The 19,586-nt window shown below is 41.9% G+C and overlaps 1 protein-coding gene across 2 annotated transcripts; it reads right to left on the bottom strand.

Annotated features, from left to right (window-relative positions):
* Positions 1–179: 179 nt before the first annotated feature.
* Positions 180–6,228, bottom strand: dlx1a (distal-less homeobox 1a). Of its 2 annotated transcripts, XM_041951153.1 has the most exons (4): positions 6,087–6,228; positions 4,233–4,825; positions 3,739–3,938; positions 180–3,272 (listed from the first exon to the last, which is right to left on the bottom strand). In XM_041951153.1, exons 2-4 carry the CDS (start codon positions 4,540–4,542, stop codon positions 3,021–3,023), a joined length of 762 nt encoding a protein of 253 aa, XP_041807087.1. In that variant the 5' UTR covers positions 4,543–4,825; positions 6,087–6,228; the 3' UTR covers positions 180–3,020. The 2 variants fall into 2 exon arrangements, with proteins under 2 accessions (XP_041807087.1, XP_041807088.1); XM_041951154.1 differs by lacking the exon at positions 6,087–6,228 and having other exon boundaries at positions 4,233–4,842.
* Between the last annotated feature and the right edge of the window lie 13,358 nt (positions 6,229–19,586).

Consider the following 19,586-nt stretch of genomic DNA (forward strand, 5'->3'; position numbering starts at 1 on the left):
TGCTAATTTTGAAGCTTCTTCGCATTGACAGTTCCGTGATGTACACCTGCAAGCAATTTGCCAGCCTTATACATAGGCTAAGTCTAAGGGAACAGTGACGAAATGGCAGCTCACCTATTTCTTTTTTCTTTTTTTTCGATTGCAGCAGCAAATTTCTTTCAGAGCACTATCTCTTTTGTCAACGCGGAAAGATCCTCCTTGCGGGGAAAAAAATGCTCATAATTGCCTCAGAGATAGGAAACTGCATTAGAATAAATAAGGGCGAAATTACTGTAATTATGCTGGGTTTGATGGGCTCAGCTTGTATAATCAAGGGGAGAATACAGCGAAATAACACTGACCCTCTTGGATGTGCAGCTGCGCCTTTCTAGGGCTAGGTAGGCAGATTTATGTTCTCTATATACAGCAGCAGCAGCACAATTCATATTATTTCTTAATGGTATCGAAATATACGCAGGCCTGCTCTACTTATGTTGGCTTGCTCACAAAGGACTTCATATGTTCTGAGTTTTGCATTAAAATTACAATATAGACAGGGTTGAAGCAGGGGATGTTACACAAGGAGCAGACAATATAGATAAACTAGGACAGAGCTTATTTCTTTTTAGTCCATCTGAAGCTGATTAGTTGCCAAGAAATGTGTGATGCTGAAAAACGGCGTAAACAGCATATAATAATAATAGCAATAATAATAAAAATAAGAAGAATGATTTAAGTGTTGTATTATGATGTGGTGCGTACCTCTCTGGACTCCTGTTGGCCTCTTGAAGGGATGCTGTGCAGACCGCACAAACTGCATCAAATATGTCATAGTAATTGCGAAACATTTATACACTGATGGAGACACCGCAGCTGGAGGAAAGCGACAGCCACGAGTCGCGCATTTACAATTCCTTCTTTCATTCTTTGTTTCTTCTCGGGCACATATACGAACGGTAACGATTCAGAAAATGAATTGTGATGGTATTGTTTTTTTTCTAGATGTTTTTTTTTATTTTTTATTTTGATTATTAGTATTTTACCATGTATAACCAGTGCAGAGCTATTGGTGCTTGAATGGACGGGTTATTCCAGGGCACTTTTGGTTATTTAAGGGATTTTCTTAAAAACTCATTGTCTGTATCGCGAGGAAAATAAATCCAAGCACAAACGCATTTAAAAAAATATTTCTAAGCAAACTAGAAGCGTTTTCTTTTACGATGCGCAAAAACCCCAAAACGCTTAGTGCAGGACTGCGTAACTCCAGCACATGAATAAAGTGTGAACCCCGAGCAAGAAGGCCTTTGAACCTTTCACTTTCACTGATCTCTAATCCGCCCTGTGTCCCGCTTGCTCATCCAGTCTTTTTGCAGCACCTGCCTCTTGCGCAATTATTCACTTAACACACACAATTGATCTCCCCCATTCATGCCAGAAAATGGGGATTGTCGGAAGACAAATAGAGAGAAAATTATCTTTAAGAAAAGCTGAAAAGAAATAAGCGATGTTGCTGAATGAATCCAGCTCGCCCGCACCGCGACGGTAAATCATATGAATTATGCAGCTCGGCTCGGACAAAGGATTCCCAGCGGTTTCTGCCATTTTCAACGAATGTCCTTTTTGCTGTTTTCCATTAACCATGTAAAATGCGGCTGAACCACATGTGAAGATCTTTTCGTGCAGGGAAAGTCTTGTTTAATCGACATTTTTTTTTTTTTTTTTTTTTGGATGCAACGTCAGATTTCTAATTTTCCGGTCGCTCCAGAGGTTTTGACAACATCTGCAAGCAGTGAGCAGCAGCAGCACAAACCCGTGTCGGCTGAACGCTAAACACGACCATAAATCTAAGCGACGAGCCTTTTGCAGCTCACACAAACGCACTCACATGGTGTCTGCTACAATAACCAACATGATACTGCTTTGTGTCAGCTCGCATTAAAGCTGCACCACGCTGAAGCCTTTCTTTTCACTTGGGAGGAGGGTGGAGGTGGAGGGTGGAGGAGGGGGGAATTTGAATCAGACACCTTTCTTGACATAATTTAAATCATTATTTTACTGCTTTTGAAACTTTGCACATTATGTACATAAACTTCAGAAACAGATCAATAAATTAAAGTGATCAATACAAAACTAAATATTTTCTATGTTGACTAAACACATCTCGACGAATACAGAAAGCCTAAAACCCTGTTTCACAGCGTATCCAGTACAGCACAAAAACAAATCTGAAAATTATGTACAAAATACAGTGACAAATGAGCTGCTCACCTTCAGGATTTTTTTTTCTTCTAAAGCAGCAAACTGTCAGGCCTTTTACATTTTTCACATAACATCGGGGCACGGCATAGAAAAGCTCTGCTTGCGTTAGTGCAGCATTAACAACACAGTGTTGTCATTTCAAACACACTTACAAAATGAACACAGACGGACGTGAACAGAAAGAACTCCTCTGAATAATTTAACTTAAATAACAAACACATATAAACAACATAGTAGCGGGCTGAGGCTCTGCACGGGCTGGGTGTGGTGTAAGCGTACGGCGGCCTGATGGTCACAAGTGGAGTCGTTGTTATTTGGTTAAAGAAACACCCCCGTCGACCTTTAACTGTTAATGAATGCAGATTGATTTTAGGTCCTCGTCACCGTGGGCCCGACATCTGGCGTAAACAAACACGTGTTTTCTCATAAACAGAATAACTCACACACATGTGATTTAAAAAAGAAAGAAAGAAAGAAAGAAACTGACACAAAAGTGATAAACAGCAGCCAATAAAAGGATCCATTTGTCGACGGTTTCCGCTGACTGTCATGGACTCGTTGCCCTTGGGCGCATTGCGTGCCTTCTCAGTCTTTGAATCCCTTGCTCGCCGTCGTCCGGTCTGAGGGGGCCGCTGTGCCAGCAGCGGCACGCGGCAGCAAACTCCGGGGTTCTTGTTGTTGTTGTTGTGGACCATCAGTGCCGGGCCGCGCCGTGCGGGCTGCAGGCCCCTTCAACATCCCGATACACGAGCCATGGCAGAGGCGAGGGCTGAGGTCTCTGCTCACATGAGCTGCGACTGTTGCATAGACTCTTGGTGTGTGGTTGGGTACCACGAGGTGTAGCTGGGAATGTAAGATCCGGTTGTCCCCACTGAAGTCTTCACGGTGGTCGGCGAGCTCCAGACAGGTGCCACCGAGGGAGAGCCGCTCGACAGTCCGCGGCCGGTGGCTAAAGCGTTGGCGTCAATAGTGCCCCCGCCTTGCTTCATCAGTTTCTTGAATTTAGAGCGTTTATTTTGAAACCAAATCTTCACCTGCAGAGACAGAGGAGATCATTTGGATGAAAAAGCTGAAACTGAAGTTAAAGATGTGCGCGTTTTACGCACGCAGCAGCTTCAAGTATACAAAGAGTGGAGAGAAAAAATGAAATATTAATACGTCGCCATTGATTATGACATTATTAAGATGTCACTGATGTTGAGACATGGATGCGAGGATAATATTCAGAGAAGCAAAATCAGCCCTCGTTTTTAAATATTATGTTACTGTTTGACAAATGTTTTTTTTTTCCATATGAATTGCATAATAACAATAATAACAGTAATAGTAATAATAATGTGCTGTAGTGTAGAAGAGATGATATTGAAAAGGTGCCTGCTGGTGCTGCTGCAGAGTGAAGCTATGTGTGCGTGTGTGTTTGTGTACGTGTGTGTGTGTGTGTGTGTGTGTGTGTGTGTGTGTGTGTGTGTGTGTGTGTGTGTGAGGGTTTCATGCTCTTGCCTGTGTCTGAGTGAGACCCAGCGACGCTGCCAGCTCTGCTCTCTCCGGTAACGCCAAATATTGAGTTTGCTGAAATCTCCTGTTAAGAGCTTGAAGCTGTAAACTCGAATAGATAGTCCTTGGTTTCCTGATCTTCTTGCCTTTCCCGTTGAATCGCACTTCTCCTCCTTCGACCACCGTGTTTTTCTCCGCTTCTGGCGCTGAGAGAGACAGAAAAGAGCAAAGGGAAGAGGGGGAAAATGAGGAGGCAGTTGTAGCCAACAGTGCTGCGCAGCTATGAATACTCCAGCGCAAGTTTTACAGGCTGTACTTTAGGTATAATTGCCCTTAATTGCATACATTGTTTATAGCGTTACGCAATAAATAATTACCAAGCCTAATTCCAACATCTGGGTCGTCTTTTCGGTGCAGCGAGGACTGCAGCTATACAGCAGAAAGCCGTGCCAATGCAGAAAGTCGATATTTCAGATCCGAAGATGCTGTCGCACACTTACCTGCATCCTCTAACCGCGTCTGTGTGAGTGCCGAGCTGTTTTGGTAGGTCTGTACTGTGCTGAGATATGGACTGGTGGAATGGCTGCCGACGGAGTTTACGTATGGATAACCCAGAGATCTGGTGAACGATGTGGCTGGACTGTAGCTGTCGTGCTGGGTATGACCTGCAGAATGTAAACAGTGCATGGGATAGTGTCCGTGAGACATGGAGGAAGGCGACATTTGTTGACTCGGGGGTCCAAACTCCATGAAAACGGTTTTTCCTGAGGCAGGGCTATTAAGACTTTCTGGAATTGTAGTCATTGTCATCTCTTCTTGCGGCTCCCCTTGTCTTGCTTTTGTTGTTTTCCTTCTATGATCTCAGTGAAGGATGGGTCCCAATTTAAGCCGAACTGATTTTTTCTCTTTCCATTCATAAGAAAATGTAGTTTGTGCCTGTGAAAAGTCCAAGGTATGATGCTGTGGATCAAGACAAACTCGCTCAAAGGTTTGAATCTCGGACTCATGAATATTCATCAAAGACTGTCGCTGATTGGTCCACTCTCTCCAAGAGGGAAGCCGATTGGCGACGCTGGGGCTGGGTCCGAAGAACCTGATAAAGCCAAGGAAAACCACAAAACCTTTATATTATTTCCTCTTGACATGTCAAGATTCATTATTATTATTATTATTATTATTATTATTATTATTATTATTATTATTATTATTATTATTATTATTATTATGGTTGTTGTTATTCTTAATCAAAGAACAGCATTAATTTTGGACACCACTTATTGACAATATTGGATGCCAGAAGGTGATAACATCTTTTTCTGATCCAGTTTTGCAGAAGAATTGTAATATTTGATCAAACCTTGTCATTTATATGAGCACAGCGCTCCATGGCCACAGTTAATGAGGTTTGTCCCGCTGTATTAAAAGTGCCGGCTGTCATTTGTCCGTCTAAACGTGATTTATCAATGTTGCATTTCCAGCCTCGTTAAAGCTGCTCTGTCTGCTGGCCAGTTTGATTAAAGCTTTTTTTTTTTTTTTTTAATTAAAGCTCCTGATGTTCTATGTGGAGGAAGGTGTATTAGCATAACACTACTGTTCAATTTTCATAAGTAGGTCTGTAATTAGTCATGTATTTAACACTTAACAGTGGCTTGAGGTCTCGGTTACACCTGGCAGCAGTGGGACGGTAAAACAGCTCTGCTGTGTCAAACGAGGTTGCTTCAGGTACAGGCCTAATGATGCTCTGTAACACCTGGAAATATACAGGCCGACATACAATAAGGCAAATAAAAGATGTTTGAATAAACAGGCCAATTTGTAATTAAAGCAGAGTGAGCGGTCTATTTCTAAAGACATTTAAACAGTTTTCGTTATGAATTCTTTCATAAAAATCCACAAGGTAATACAGGTGGGGAATTAAATATTTTTGCTCCAACAGATTTTTTTCCACCCAGCTGTTGCCTGTTTTATAACACAGCCGTGAATGCACGCGGGCCTTTTTTCTTATCACATTTAAATGCTTTCCAAACGACTTTCCGCTGCTTCTATCGCAATCAATTAATGGTCACAGTTCTGTTAAACACTGGCACCTTTGATTAGCACGAATCTAAGTGAGGATGGGGGTGCGGCCCGCCTCCCACAGCCTAACAAGAATAATTATCCCTGGACATTTGATTTAATTGAACTGACGACTGACTAAACACAGGAGACATTTTTCTTGAGCTGCAGGTTTAGATCATCTCAAAGCTCAAACCGGATCGCTGCTGTAGCTGTGAAACGAGTTTATCCAGGCTGTATTTTAGAGAAAAATAATAATAATTTCAATCAGCAGCTAAAAGCAGTGTCTGTCCACTTACTTTAAAAATCATGTGATGGAAAAGAAGCAGATTAAGCGGCGCCATCCGGGGTCAGAGAGCCTCCGCAGGACGCACTTGGTGAAAGAAGAAGAGGAACATAGTCTCCAGCAGCTCTTCATTTTTTTCAGGATTCATTTGCAGGCTGCAGCTCTTGTTCTGGTGTCTGTGCAGAGCAGAAACACAGCCCGGCTGCTCCATCCGCGGTCCCTCCGTCTCCACCTGAATAACAAATTAAAGGCAGTTAAATTCCGTCACTGTGATTATCAGTGTAATTACATAATTGAACTCAAAACAGAACTAGCAAGTTGCAAAATGTGGTATCAAAATGCAGGCGCTGACATCACGGCACGTGTGCCACAGTGTGCCAGGCGGCTGCGGATGCCTGAATTTAAAGATTTCTGTGCAATATTAGGCTATAACGAAAGCTGGTCCCTTGTCCCCCCTAAAATAGGCCAATTTGAAGTGATTTCTCTGGAATTACTTTCGAAAAATGCTTCAAGATTTCCTCTATCAACAACGACAATGATAATGGTAGTACAACCAATAATTATCATCTTCCAGAACAGAGGACAGATTTTTATGGGTACTTGGTGGGTGCGACTGATAACTGTCATTATTTTCCCACGATTATAGTATCTGCAAACTGGCACGCGGCTGTGAGCAAAACCATTAACAGAACAGAGGCAGAATTTGCAGAAAATTGTAAAATAACACCACGAGTGTACTACTAATAATGGCAATAATAATTATAGGTTTTTTTGTTGAAGCAGGGCTGAACAGACTCACGAAATGCTGCATAAATCTTTTTTTTCCTTCTGAATCAATCATTTACAAAGTGTTGATTTACTTGCAACCTAAAGGATTAAGTATTCATTTGAGGGAATTTCTCCAGCCATCCCGGGTGTCATTAGGATGAGCAGGCGCCTGATAATATTACCACTTTAATTTCTAATTTGACTCCTGCGCTGGCTGGCAGGAGGGCAGCGCAGGCCACGGCGGTCCTTCCTGCAGCATGGCAGCAGGGCTCTAAGTAGCCACACTAAAAATAAAAGTCCTCCATGCATGGATGGAGCGCGGAGGCTGGGCTCATTAGGAGTGAGTAGCTCTGTGGCTGAGGGTGTTTTAACACCTGCTGCTCTTCACCTGAGGGTTAGTGCAGAGGTGGAGAGACAGAAAGAGGGAGGGGGCTTGGGTGGGGGGGTGGGGGTAGCTAACGGGCCAAGATGTCACAGACTTCATTTCAGTCCGGTGATAGAAAGCCCTCTTCAACTGCCATGCCAACCCACATTTTCACAGCCACCAAATATTATCCCGACCGCGGTGCATTGGTAAACTGTGTGTCCATGCTGTGTGAAGGCACAGCTCCATGAGCACCCTGCAGACTCTGCATGTGAGCAGTGATTAATTATTGTCAGTGGAGGTGCAGGCAACTGTGAGTTTTCTATTATTTCCCTTCCTTATAAAGGAGACAAAATGCTGCTTTACAACATGCAGGTGTATATGTTCGTATTTCTGGATTTTTTCCCCCCTTCAGCTTTAGGATTGACCATTTCTGATTATGCTCGATCATTTCTGATGATTTTGCATCTGCAAATTAGAAGAAGGAAGGTTTTCTTAAAATCTAAATATCCATCATTTTTATATTTTGTCACTTATAGATGCATGCACTCAATATCATGCATAAAGAGCCATCTCAAATCCAAATTCATAGCAAAAACCTGGTGTTTCTCACAATCTGTTATGCATGTTTTTTGGACATTAATACAGTAGCTCACCATTTTGGACATTATTACCACATCACCTGAGCTACAAATGCAAATGTAGCTGACGAGAGACTTCCTGCAGAAATGGTGCACTATATGAAGGTTTATTTCACGTTTTAAAGGACAGTGGCTCAAACAAGTGAAATTGCCTTTTGTTCTGGCTTTGCTGCTCGCTGCCATCCTGTAATTTGCAGCGTCAATGAACGCAAACTAAATGCACTACAATTAACTTGATTCAGTGTCTATTTTCATGTTCAATGTGGCATCAAAATGTGAATTGATTTTGTTTACTGAGTTCCATGCAAACAAAAAGATGAATCAGAATATCTGAGAAACAAGATTGTTATGCTGGTTAATTGATTGCATTATCATGCGGGTCAGGAGGGATACTGGGAGAAAATGAAATTATGTTAAGTCATTTTTTAGAGTTTTCAGAAAATATTGGAGAATTTCATTTATTTTTGGCAATCAAAGCCAAATTTACTGTCTCAGATTTCAATACTTGATTCCATTACCTGCAAGAAAGGCCACGCTTTCTTGTTTCAAAATTAAATTACACTAAGAATGAATTATGTTTTGTTTTTTTTTTTAGGGGCCTAATCAGTCATTATTGTCCATGTAAATTAAAGGTTTGTTCTGATGATTTGACTTCTAAATTTGAAACATTTTCCTGTTTCTCATTTCTAATAATTGACTGATGTTTATAAACATCAGGAAACGTTCGTGACTTCCTTTTCATTTAATTAAAGAATCTGACAATCAGTTGGATTTTGTTTTATGTTTTGCTGTTGGGGATGCTCTTTTGTTTATATTTGGATCACATATTTTTCATTTAGCACACACTAAAAAGTTGAGTTCTTTCTTTTATAGACAGCCAAAATATTTTAAATGTTTTCGATAGTAAATAATATAATGTAATGCTGAAAAGGTTTTGATTGTTTTCAGAACCGTTTGCAGGATAATAATGATCGTTTTGTTTGTTTATAGGTGCTGATGAATCTGTGAGGAAACTGCAGAGTTCAAGATTTGCTGACCAAACGCTCCTGGGACTCCAAACTTGTTGCTCTGTGGACGACTTAGAGGATAATAGTGCCAGTGAATGTATTCATTTTTCTTGTTACCTATCACACACACAAGAGGTCATAAATTTAAAAAAAAAAAATTTTAAACGTCTTTCATTCCCATCAAATGAAATCTGAACTGCAAATAATTCTTCTGCAGAGGAAAAGAAGGACTCTATAATTAACATATGTGTAATAGGACTTAAAGCTGGTGATTGCAGAGCTGAGAAGTCATACTTCAACTCTTTTCCCCCTTTCAGTGGTCACAGCAGCTCTCCCCTCAGAAAGCTGTGTGGAAAAGCCCCTGGTGAACTGGTAGAAATGCTGTCCCCATTACAGCAGCAGCAGGGGTCAGGCCATGGCAGCAAGCATCCAACCTGCCCAAAATTGGCTGCAAAATGACCAATTACCTGAGTGAAGGCTGGGGAGAAAGGACTTGGAAAAATATGGCTTTTACTTAATTCAGCTAAACTGTAAAAGAAACTAGTGTCACATTGATGCTTCATGCTTGCTCCATGTTACAGCATCCCGCCTGTTTAGAGGAGATCAAATCATCAACTAATCAGAAAATCAGTTTTGAGGATAATTGAAATGTGATAAACTCTTAGTTGTGTAGTGATGTAAAAGCTGGATTGCAGGAATAAAATCAATACGGCAGAACTATAAGATGGGGAATTATTTCACCAACACTAAAACAACAATTTATTATCTTTACATGTAACATAGGTCTTATTGAATTAATTTCCCCGCAAATGGAAAACATGCAAATTTACCAATTAAGTCATTTGCCCATGGAGAGCTGGGCTGCTTGACGTTCAGCTGCCACAGCGCCTTTAGTCTGGAACCCCTTTTTAGTTTTTGTTAAGAGTTAAGTCTCCAACAAAGACAGGAAGGAGGTCAGCACTCAGCCAACACCTGAATGCGCCTCTCTTTTTTGTGCTCCCCTTGATCCCCACAGTCTGTGCCTGTCATTAGTCTTAATGATGGAAAATTGTCATGTTGATACAAGTCTTGCTCTCCCCCTCTCTTCTTTGTATAAGTGGAAGGTGGAAACTCCATTTGTAACAAAGTTCTAAGCCGTGGACATTGCATTTGTGCTGGGGGAGAATAAAGGCTGATGCTCTTTCCATAGCTGGGATAATTATTCCTACTGTGACCTTAATGATTCGCTCTGTTCATCCTGCATCTCATCCACGCGCCAGGCCCTCAGCAGAGCCCTGTGTCAGGGAATATGAAAAACCCATATAATGAAACCATTTTGGCTGATGGAAAAAAAGGGCTACTGAAGCTGCACTTGCTACAAAGACGGCTCAATTATATGAGTAATTGTGATAATTTTCCCTCCATTCACTGCTTTCTGTGAAAGGTAAAAAACACAGATGCTGAAAGGGAAATTACTTGGACAATATATAATCTGTGAAATGGTCACAGAAACAGAAAAAAAAAGATGACTGTAAGAAAGTACTATAAATAGGTATGTTAATGCAGGGCACATAAATACACCCTCAGAGGCTCACAGACATTAAAAAAAAACAGCACTACCTCGATGCAAGCTCATGTGAAAAGAAAAAAAAAACATGCAACAAATGACCAGTGAAAAACAACATGATAAAAGTAGATATGCAGCTGCCAGAAAATTAAACCTCCTTCTCCTTCCAACTGACAAATTTCAGCTCCTGAAAATGCACCCTCGATCTTGGCTATCATTTGTTGTTCTCTGACAGGAAAAGGATAATTACCTCTCTCAGAGGCAGGAGGACTGACATGCCCTTTAGACTTTGCCATGAATGCAGAAGCTTGATAGAAAGCTCGAGGAATAATTTTGTTCTTTGCCTTTCCTTTATCTTCAGGAGCAGAACATGTTTTGTTCAGGAGAACTTGGAGATGGCAGTATTGTAGAGTGCATTAAAGCATGGGTGTTCATACTGTAAATATGACATCCCCGTGTCTATCAGCGTCTCCATTCGGGGGAAAAACTCTGAAATGCATTAAAATTTCAATTTCATCTCGCTGGGAGACAGGCGAGATAGTGAGATATGCATTACTTTTTCCTTTCACAGTGGGTGTTGGATTAAACATTTCTTCTCCAAAAAAAAAAAAAAATAAAAGCTTCTTTCTATCAGGCAGGAGCGAGGCCGTAAATTCAAGCTATGTGGAGATAGAAATTCATTGTATTCTAGGAAATGTGCAACATATGTTCATCTGCATGAAAGCAAATACTAAATTAACTCGATGCTATCATTAAAAACACTGATGTATAAATAGATATAACTGTTAGATACATAGACTAATCATTTTTTTCTTCTCCCTACATCGACTGATTCTTGCATGATGTTTCATTATGTCCACAACCCCCTCCACCACCACCCTCCCAAAAAGTGCCGTTTTTTTTTTCAGACAAACCTCCCACATGTACGGCCGGTGACCCCTCAGGCCCTGCAATCTGGAATAAATCTTTCCAGACAAGCCGAGCAACATTACAGCCTTGCAGCTCAAATACTTGTATCACACTCAAATGATGAGTCTCTGTCACACACCATGTCATCAGTTTCACTCCAACCCCCCAATAACTTCCGTCCCATTGAGCAGCCTCGTGTGTTACGGGGCCAAGACAGCCAGAGACCCCCTGGTCCTACCTGATTGTGCCTCCTGTAACATGGAGAAGCAGCTTGGTCCCACCGCCAGCCTATACTCAGCGTTGCTTTTGTGTAGCACACAAATACACACACACATATACCCACAAGCCACCAATCTCAATGCGGTGCACCCCACTGTGCACTTCCTGACAGCCTCCAGAAATGTTTTCAAGTTGTCAAGTCTCTACAGTAATAGTCCGGGGAGCAAAGAATACAACAAAACAATAATCATATGATCAGAAATTTAGGTTATGTAAAGAGTGTAAGAATAAGACTGCTTGGGTTGCGTCTTTCAGGCTCTTTCATATGTTGTTTCACATTGAAATCTGGTGTAATATTTATTGTTATTTGGACACTGAACTAAATTGGCTCCTTAAATCTACAGTAACTCTCTGAGTTGCAGCAGCTGTGGAGATGTTTCATCGTATTTGCAAACAGGTTTATTTAGCTTGACAGTGATAAGAGACTGCATGAAAATTATGAGGGAGAGGGGAGGGCTGTGTATGTTTTCTTTTGCAGGGAAATCTGACATTTTTGGGATAGTAGGGGAGGGTCTTTTAACTTTTGTTCGTCTCAGATATTTCATTTATTCTCATACATACAACATCATCTGATATAACAACAGTGATAATAACGGTTCATTTAAAAGCTTTCGGTTTGAAGAAAGCTGTAATGTTCTGTTAACAGGATGCACCATTTTACCGTGTTTGTCACTGCTCTGCTGACATGTCGAGGTTTAAATGGGACTACGCTATTCCATCTATTTTAGGGTTCCTCCCCTTCAGCAAAAAGGGAAAAATACATAACCTCCCCTTTTTCTGACCCACCTTGCGCATCATTTCCATACTGTCCTTTGTTTAGAAGCATTATTTTTCCCCAACAGCGGCAGCTCTTGCTCATACACATGTGATTCACGGATGCAGGCATAAATGTAGGGTCTATACCAGCAGAGGCACAGACCCTCAGGCAGAGGTGGTCTGATTTTGTTCTTCGTAGCAAGCAGTCTGATATAAACCAGTCTGACCTACAGCTGTACCTCACAGATATTACTAGCCAGGGACAGACAGCCTCGTCTTCCAATTACACTGCTGCACTGCTGCCCGAAGCTCAGCCATCTATGGAGAAAGCTAAGACAAGGCTGTCAGAGATTTTAATAAATGTAGGGAACACTGCATGGGAAAAGTGTTGCTGTCTCAATAGAGTGACACAGACAGGCCAAGGCTGTCAATGGAGCCCCTAATGACAGAGTAAGATAATGACAGACCCCAGTTAGAATCAGCAGGAAGAGGAAGATCAATCTGCAGCCAGAGAGGGAGGGATGTAAGGAGGGGTCAAAACTGTGGGCTCTTTCTTTTCTATTTTCTCAGTTTTAGCTCATCTCATACGTATATCTTTCTGCTGCAGCTGGCTTGCGTCGTGGTGGGGCAGCTCTGCATTAAGCGCACAGTGGATCAATAGCCATTACAACTCCCTCACAGCCTGACACATCGCAGGGCCACAGTTGACATTTCACTCAGGGCCGCATTGATCCCCAGTGCACAATATTCCAGCCCCCAGTTAGTAGCCGAGCCTGGGGTCTGGCTGGAATTGAAAAGCGAGGGAGGGGGGTGTAAAACAGCAGAGGGGTGGCTAACCAGCTGCCCGCACTACAAGTAAACAGCACACCCCTTGATGCATTCCTCATTTTCAATCTACTGGTTTTCCTGCCACTGCTGGCAATCCGAGAGGCTGTATCAGAGGATCAAAGCCTGACCTGTGTGAATTATTTATACATGCACCAGATCAGTATATATGTGTTTGTGTATAAGGCAGAAATAGCCACACTGACATCACTGTTGATAGCATCTACAACACTTTGCAGACCATTGGAAAGGCAGGGGAAAAAAAATCTAAAATAAGCATTAGGTGCAATTAAAAAGTGGGAGTTTCCATGAAAACTTGCTCAAAATAAACAGGGAAAAATAGCAGACAACACAAAATTAGACACAATTTGAGTTAATTTCTTTTTAATTGCCTTCTGAGAACGAAGATGCTATCTCTGTGGTCAGTGTGACTTTGCAGAAGAACCAGTGAATTCATACCCATAACATGGGTAAATGTTATATACAAAGTATATATTATATTATAACATCTGCAAAATGTTTGAATTATTTTCCAAAATACCAGTAAAAGTGAAAAATATATAATAGTTTCTGCAGTCCTACAGTCACATTAAAGACGTCAAGACAAAAACAAGCTCCTAACAATAGATACTGAAAACATATTACATTTTCATACAATAGGCGACTCTTTCTGCTCTTTCTGCTATTTCTGCTGTATTCCAGGAGGGCACTGTAAGTCATACAGCCCCATGTATAACCTGCCTCTCTGTATTCGTATTGTTTCTCATCATGACACAATCACCTTTCTAAAGGGAAGACATCATCCGTGTCTTTATGGAAATGTCTCAGGACTCATGTTGTGCACAAGCGCTTGTGTGTTCGCCGCGTGAATTCTCAAAGCGTTTCAGTTAAATGAAAAGAAAGGGGGGGGGGGGATCTTCTCATAACTCCTCTGCCAGCGAACAGTGCTCCTGGGTTTGATTTCTCAATTGCACTTCATAATTGAAAGAGAGGGGAATCCCCAGATAAAATGGCTCCAAGAGATTAAATACCTGTCAGGTGTAGTGTGGCTGCATTGTTCACTGTGAAGTCTGATGGAGGGAAATTTCTGTGGAGGAAAGTGTGATTTTCTTCTTAATAAATGGTGCAGGTTGTTTTCTCCTTGATACCTCGACAGTGCGTTTAATGTACGTGTGTGCTCAGAAAACATCTATATTCATAAGCCATGAGACGCCCCGAACACATCTAACGCTGAAAATCTCTCACATGTGAAGCCTCTGCACCACCTCCTAACATGCTTAAAATGACATGAATTACAGGGATTTATATTATAGATATATCATAATGATAATTTGCACAGCTCTACATGTGAAGGCACGAATGCACCAGATTACAGGTCTTATGCCATAATTGAATCCTTGCTCTGGGCAGAAATTTGATTTAATCAATTGTGACCACCTGGTGTGCTGTTTGCAACAACGTGAGACCACACACAGAATCAGAAGGTAAAAAGTGATTTCATAAACGGTAAAACAACACACGCACACATGTGCAAACATACGAGCAAATATGTTAGAAATTAAATATAGCTGCACCCAGTGACAGCGAAGCGAGACCTGCAGCTGCCTCTGAATCAGATCCTCATCTTTAATTTCTATGCAGTCGGCCCAGTCGGATACAATGCCTGTCGTCACATAGTCTGGGGTCATTATGTGCTGGGAGAAGGAGAAAAAAGAAAGTGTACATGAAGATGAAAGCAGGTCCGCAGCCACAATGCTCCCATTTAATATGGCGGGGTTTGGTGGTGGTGGGGGGAGAACACTGGGATTGTGGAGCAGCGTCTTGCCCTCTCTGTCCAATTCTGCGACCCAGGATGGCCCCGCACAGAGACACTGGAGCCCCGCAGCCTGACAGAGGACTCTCCCCATCACCACTCACATAATGCTGCTTTGGCACAGGCTCACAAGTAAGACAAGGTTTTACTCCAAGAGCTGGCATGCGTCCAAGTGGCTTATGGATATTTTCCAGGGCTGAGGATAGATCTAATGTTTATAGTGTGCATATTGTTTGAATTGTTAACTGTCACACAGAATTAAATACAAATGCAAACCGTTCCCATGATTGGTAGAAACTGTATTTTAGGGTGAAAATCCGTAATTTAGATATGAAGTATGGATTCGGCAAGTCAGATTTCATTATAAGCGAACGTTTTCTGCAACATAAATTTCAGATTCAAAATCCTGTCAGAAACCTTAAGGCGAACACTTCATTGTGATTCCCGTCTTCTTCGAGATCCACCTCTTTTGTCCTGCTCCAAAGTCACTTCTTCGACTGGCCAATTACTATATTTTTCTCCCTCACAGCCTCACAAAGTCAAATAGATGTTTTTGCAGCTCCGCCGTGTGACGATGTTTGTGTGAATTATTCAGCCTTTGCTTACGTCAAATAACAATAACTTGAAAAACCCTAATGCAGAAATAGCAATTCAGGGAGAAACTCAAACTCACTCTGCAGCCTCAGTCGTCTTTCTTGGAAAAAGAAGCCGTTTAGGCGTCAATCTTTCCAGCTCGTGCATCATTCACCTCTGTTATTCATGGTTGTATTGTGATTGAAGCATGCAGTGCTTTGATATACAGTAGCTAGTGAGATATTGCATGTGTGTTTTATATTAGGAGCTTAACGGTTGAGTTTTACATTGAAGATGACTGTTGAGTCACCTTTTGGACGGTGAAGGCAGCACTCTGTCCTGACTTTGCTCAGAGGAAACACCTGCAGAGAGCAACACAAGCTGGTCTGCAGGGAAACCTCCGCTGTCTATTTTGCACTGATGAACTACTTCCACATAAAGAGGACGGTGACCTTGCTCTGATCGTTTGTAGCTCTGCATAATGTACAAACGCACCACTAGGGGAAAGCCTGAAAGGCGTGTAGTGTTTGCAGTGTTGTTCTTTTAGTAGTGAGCAGCAGCAGCAGCAGCTTGATGTAGGTTTCTGCAGAGGGCAACAAGCTAAAGCCTGGGAGGAGCTTTGCTGTGCAGCAGCTCTGCTTCTTCAGGCCGTGTGAGAAAGTTTTCTCCCTCCATGCAGCCTGGTTAAATTAGCCCCAGAGCCAGAGTGTGGACAGCAGCTGGAGTGCAAGAGTCAGCTCTGGCAGTGGTGATAATCAGCAGGGAGGATGTGGAGAGAGAAACCCTCAGGGAGGAGGGGGTTGGCAGAGGGGGTTGCTGTGATCTTACAGGCCCAATCAGAACCCAAGTGGAGCCGAGGCCTCATGCAGTGTAACAGCACACCATCGCGCTGCAGCACTCAACATCCTGGACACAGAGCAGGTCTCCTCCCTAACCGGCTGCTTAACCCTTTCAGAGTGTGTGTGTGTGTGCATGGCTCCCCTGGCCCTCGTTCGCTCATCACGGCACTAATCAGCCTCAGAGACAGCAGCTGCAGGGAGCCCCACTCCTAACCTGGGCTGGAGAGGCTGTTACCCTCAGCAAGAGGAGTGCAAATACAGAGCTTAGTGTTCTCAACAGGGACCACAGAGCATCCACATGTCTGACACTGGCTGCCTCTTCGACTGCGTCACACTCAACTCAGCCACCAGACAAACAATGTCAGCAGATAATGTGGTTGTTTATTAGACAGCAGGGGTGGGAGAAGTACTCACAGTAAAATAGTAATATTACATTCATCAGTATGTGTAGTTACTTGTGCAAGTTAGTTGTTATTTCTGTGTAATGAAATAAAACGTAACCACACATGCAATTACAAAACACGGCTGTATATCAAACAGCAGAAACGAAAGACACCTTCAGCTAATACGTGTAAAACAAAAACAAAAACAAAAACACACATCACAATAAATATGAGCAAAATGCCAAATAAAATATCAAATCCAATACGGGTGTTGTGCATCAAAAAGTGGGAGAGAGAAATGCTCCATGCGCAAAGATTATCAGGATAAATGGCTTTTATCTGTAACTCCCTGGCTTTCTTTATGTAGCTTAAATGTGTTGTATGTGTGTATGTGAACAGTCATGTGAATGTGAATTTTTGGCATCTCATTTACCATACAAAAAATATTTACACCAAAATGTATAATTTCAGTGACAATAAATGATAAAAAAATTTGCAGTAACCACAAAACTGAGCTAAAAACCAGGAATAACAACAGCAAAACAAGAATGCTACATAATGAAAGCTAGCTGGTGAGCTAGTCATAGGTAGCGGTAGCTTAAATAAAATGTGCACACTGATTTCTCCCGTTTATCTGTAACTGAAAACTATCAATTTGAATAAACCAACATCTCGACAGCTAAGTTTGTTATTTCACACAACTTAATGAGGCTAAATGCAGAAAAACCCTGTTAAAATAATGCTAATGGTAACTAGCTTTACAGCGTGTAGCGGTAGCAGCAATCTCAGCTTTTGGCTGTTAGTGAAGTTTGTGCACAGTGTGGTTAAGCAACCCATATTGTATCAGAAAGTAAATTATTTTATCATACTGACCTATGTAGATATTAATAGTAGAGACAGCAAAACAGACATTTAATACCTACAAACAAACTTAAAATAAACAATAAAGCACTTTTTGTTGACAGGAAGGATTCCAGCATTTTTCTCCTGCATTTAAAAAATATTATGAAAGCTCAGTGGTGATGATTTTTTAAACACTTTTTCCTAAAAAAGACTAAACGAAAAAGACATTCCTACCTGTTGTGCAGGTTTCCAGCCAACCTGGAAACTTTAAACCTCTTTTCTCATCTCTGTTTCTGGCCTCTGGTAGTTTTTGCTCCATGCCTTTGTATGGTAGTGGACTGTATTGCATAGATGGATCATGATCATTGATGCATTAATGTGTAAACACCATTTAAATGCTGTTATTGGTCCAGATAAGGCTTATTTTAATTACTTTATCTGTCTTTTATTTGTTGACAATACAGTATGTTTTGCATGTTAAATCTGAATTGGCAAAGTACTGTAACTCTAGTCATCAGATAAATGCAGCGGAATAAATAGTGCATGAAGTAGAAGTAGACAGAGCGATAAAAAATACCTCAAAAAGTACCTCAAAATTGTACTGAAGCATGTTTTTATGATGTTCTTGTTTTCTGTCTATTTATTGCACAGCTTGAGTGGCCACAGGTCAACAGTAAATCAGTGGGAGTTTAAATAAAGCCCTGATGGATGTTCAGGGAGAAGAATAACATACTGTATTCTCTGGTAGTTCCTGCAGTGGCGGCATATCCTCACTAAATCAGACCGCAGGTCAGGCCAGCTCAGAGGTTGCACGCGACCAGCGGTTCATCAGTGTGTGCGTGACACATGGACATGACGAAGGGTGTGGAGGAACGTCCGGACAGGTAGGGTCAGAGCCGGGTCTGATTGCACAGCTGCTGTACTTCCACAAACCTAGAGACAAACCAGCAACCCACTCCTGCTCCAGTCCCCGGATCCATTCATCCACTGTCCCACTAATGAAACAGACCCAGGCCTCGGATACTGTACTCCACACCGCTTTGTGCTCAGGGCTACAAAGGCAAATTCAAGACGACTTAAGTTGGACACAAAACTAACTCAGATCTGAGGCTGTCTTTCTGTAGTTTGTATATGTGTCGCTGTGTAAAGGCGGCGAGTTCACACAAATGAATTACTCACAGTCAACATCTCTCCACAATGCCTCGTCCAAGAAGCATTTCTACCAAAGAATTGAGCGATACCAGCAGAGCCGACGCGATCTCCGAGGCCCAGCTTGACATGACATGAAGCAACGATTTTATGTTGTCTGTCAAATATACGGGGGAAAAAAATCAATGCAACTTGACAGCATTACATAAAGGGCTTTTGTGCCGTGATATTTCTTTTCTGCCTGTTTACTTTTGTCTGGGGTGCAGAGAGTCGTTCTCGAGGCCCAGGGGGAGCAGAGCTGGCGAGAACAATGTGGGAATCCAAGGAGGAAACTGCACATGTTGTCTTTTCTCTACAGTTTCTGCTGTGACTCCACAAGAGGCTGCATCTTTACAGACCATTTCATACGTCAACATCATCATTCAGTGCAGACAGGTTAGAAAGCACCTTCTGTACAAGTCCCCAACCTGACCCCGAATTCTTCTGAGATGAAAGCTTCAGAATCAACAGTGTCACGGATGTGAACCCCTTCAAAATACAGGATTAATGTGCAGAATTAAGATGAAATTAGTCTTGCATAGCCATACCTATCTCCACAGCATTGTGCCAGCACTGGAGAACGGTCTGGCTGCACCCATCATCATTCTGCTATAGGGGAATAAAACGCTATGGCTTGTTTGTATTTATTTAAACCAATCACAATCATTTCGAATGTTGCAAATCCCAGAATGCAGCAACGGTGCCATTGCAAAGCATGTTGGGGGGGGCCTTGTTTTGGTGGAACATTTTCACGTGGGAGGCAAGCCCTAATATTTAAA

The sequence above is a fragment of the Chelmon rostratus genome, chromosome 13 (assembly GCF_017976325.1).
Source record: "Chelmon rostratus isolate fCheRos1 chromosome 13, fCheRos1.pri, whole genome shotgun sequence".
NCBI classification, from domain to species: Eukaryota; Metazoa; Chordata; class Actinopteri; order Chaetodontiformes; family Chaetodontidae; genus Chelmon; species Chelmon rostratus.

Excerpts from the sequence above, each read along its gene's own strand:
- dlx1a (XM_041951153.1), bottom strand. The coding sequence starts at position 4,542 with ATGACAATGACTACAATTCCAGAAAGTCTTAATAGCCCTGCCTCAGGA. Across the intron at positions 3,939-4,232 it reads GACGCGGTTAGAGGATGCAG|CGCCAGAAGCGGAGAAAAAC; the intron begins GTAAGTGTGCGA and ends TGTCTCTCTCAG. Across the intron at positions 3,273-3,738 it reads TGGGTCTCACTCAGACACAG|GTGAAGATTTGGTTTCAAAA; the intron begins GCAAGAGCATGA and ends CTGTCTCTGCAG.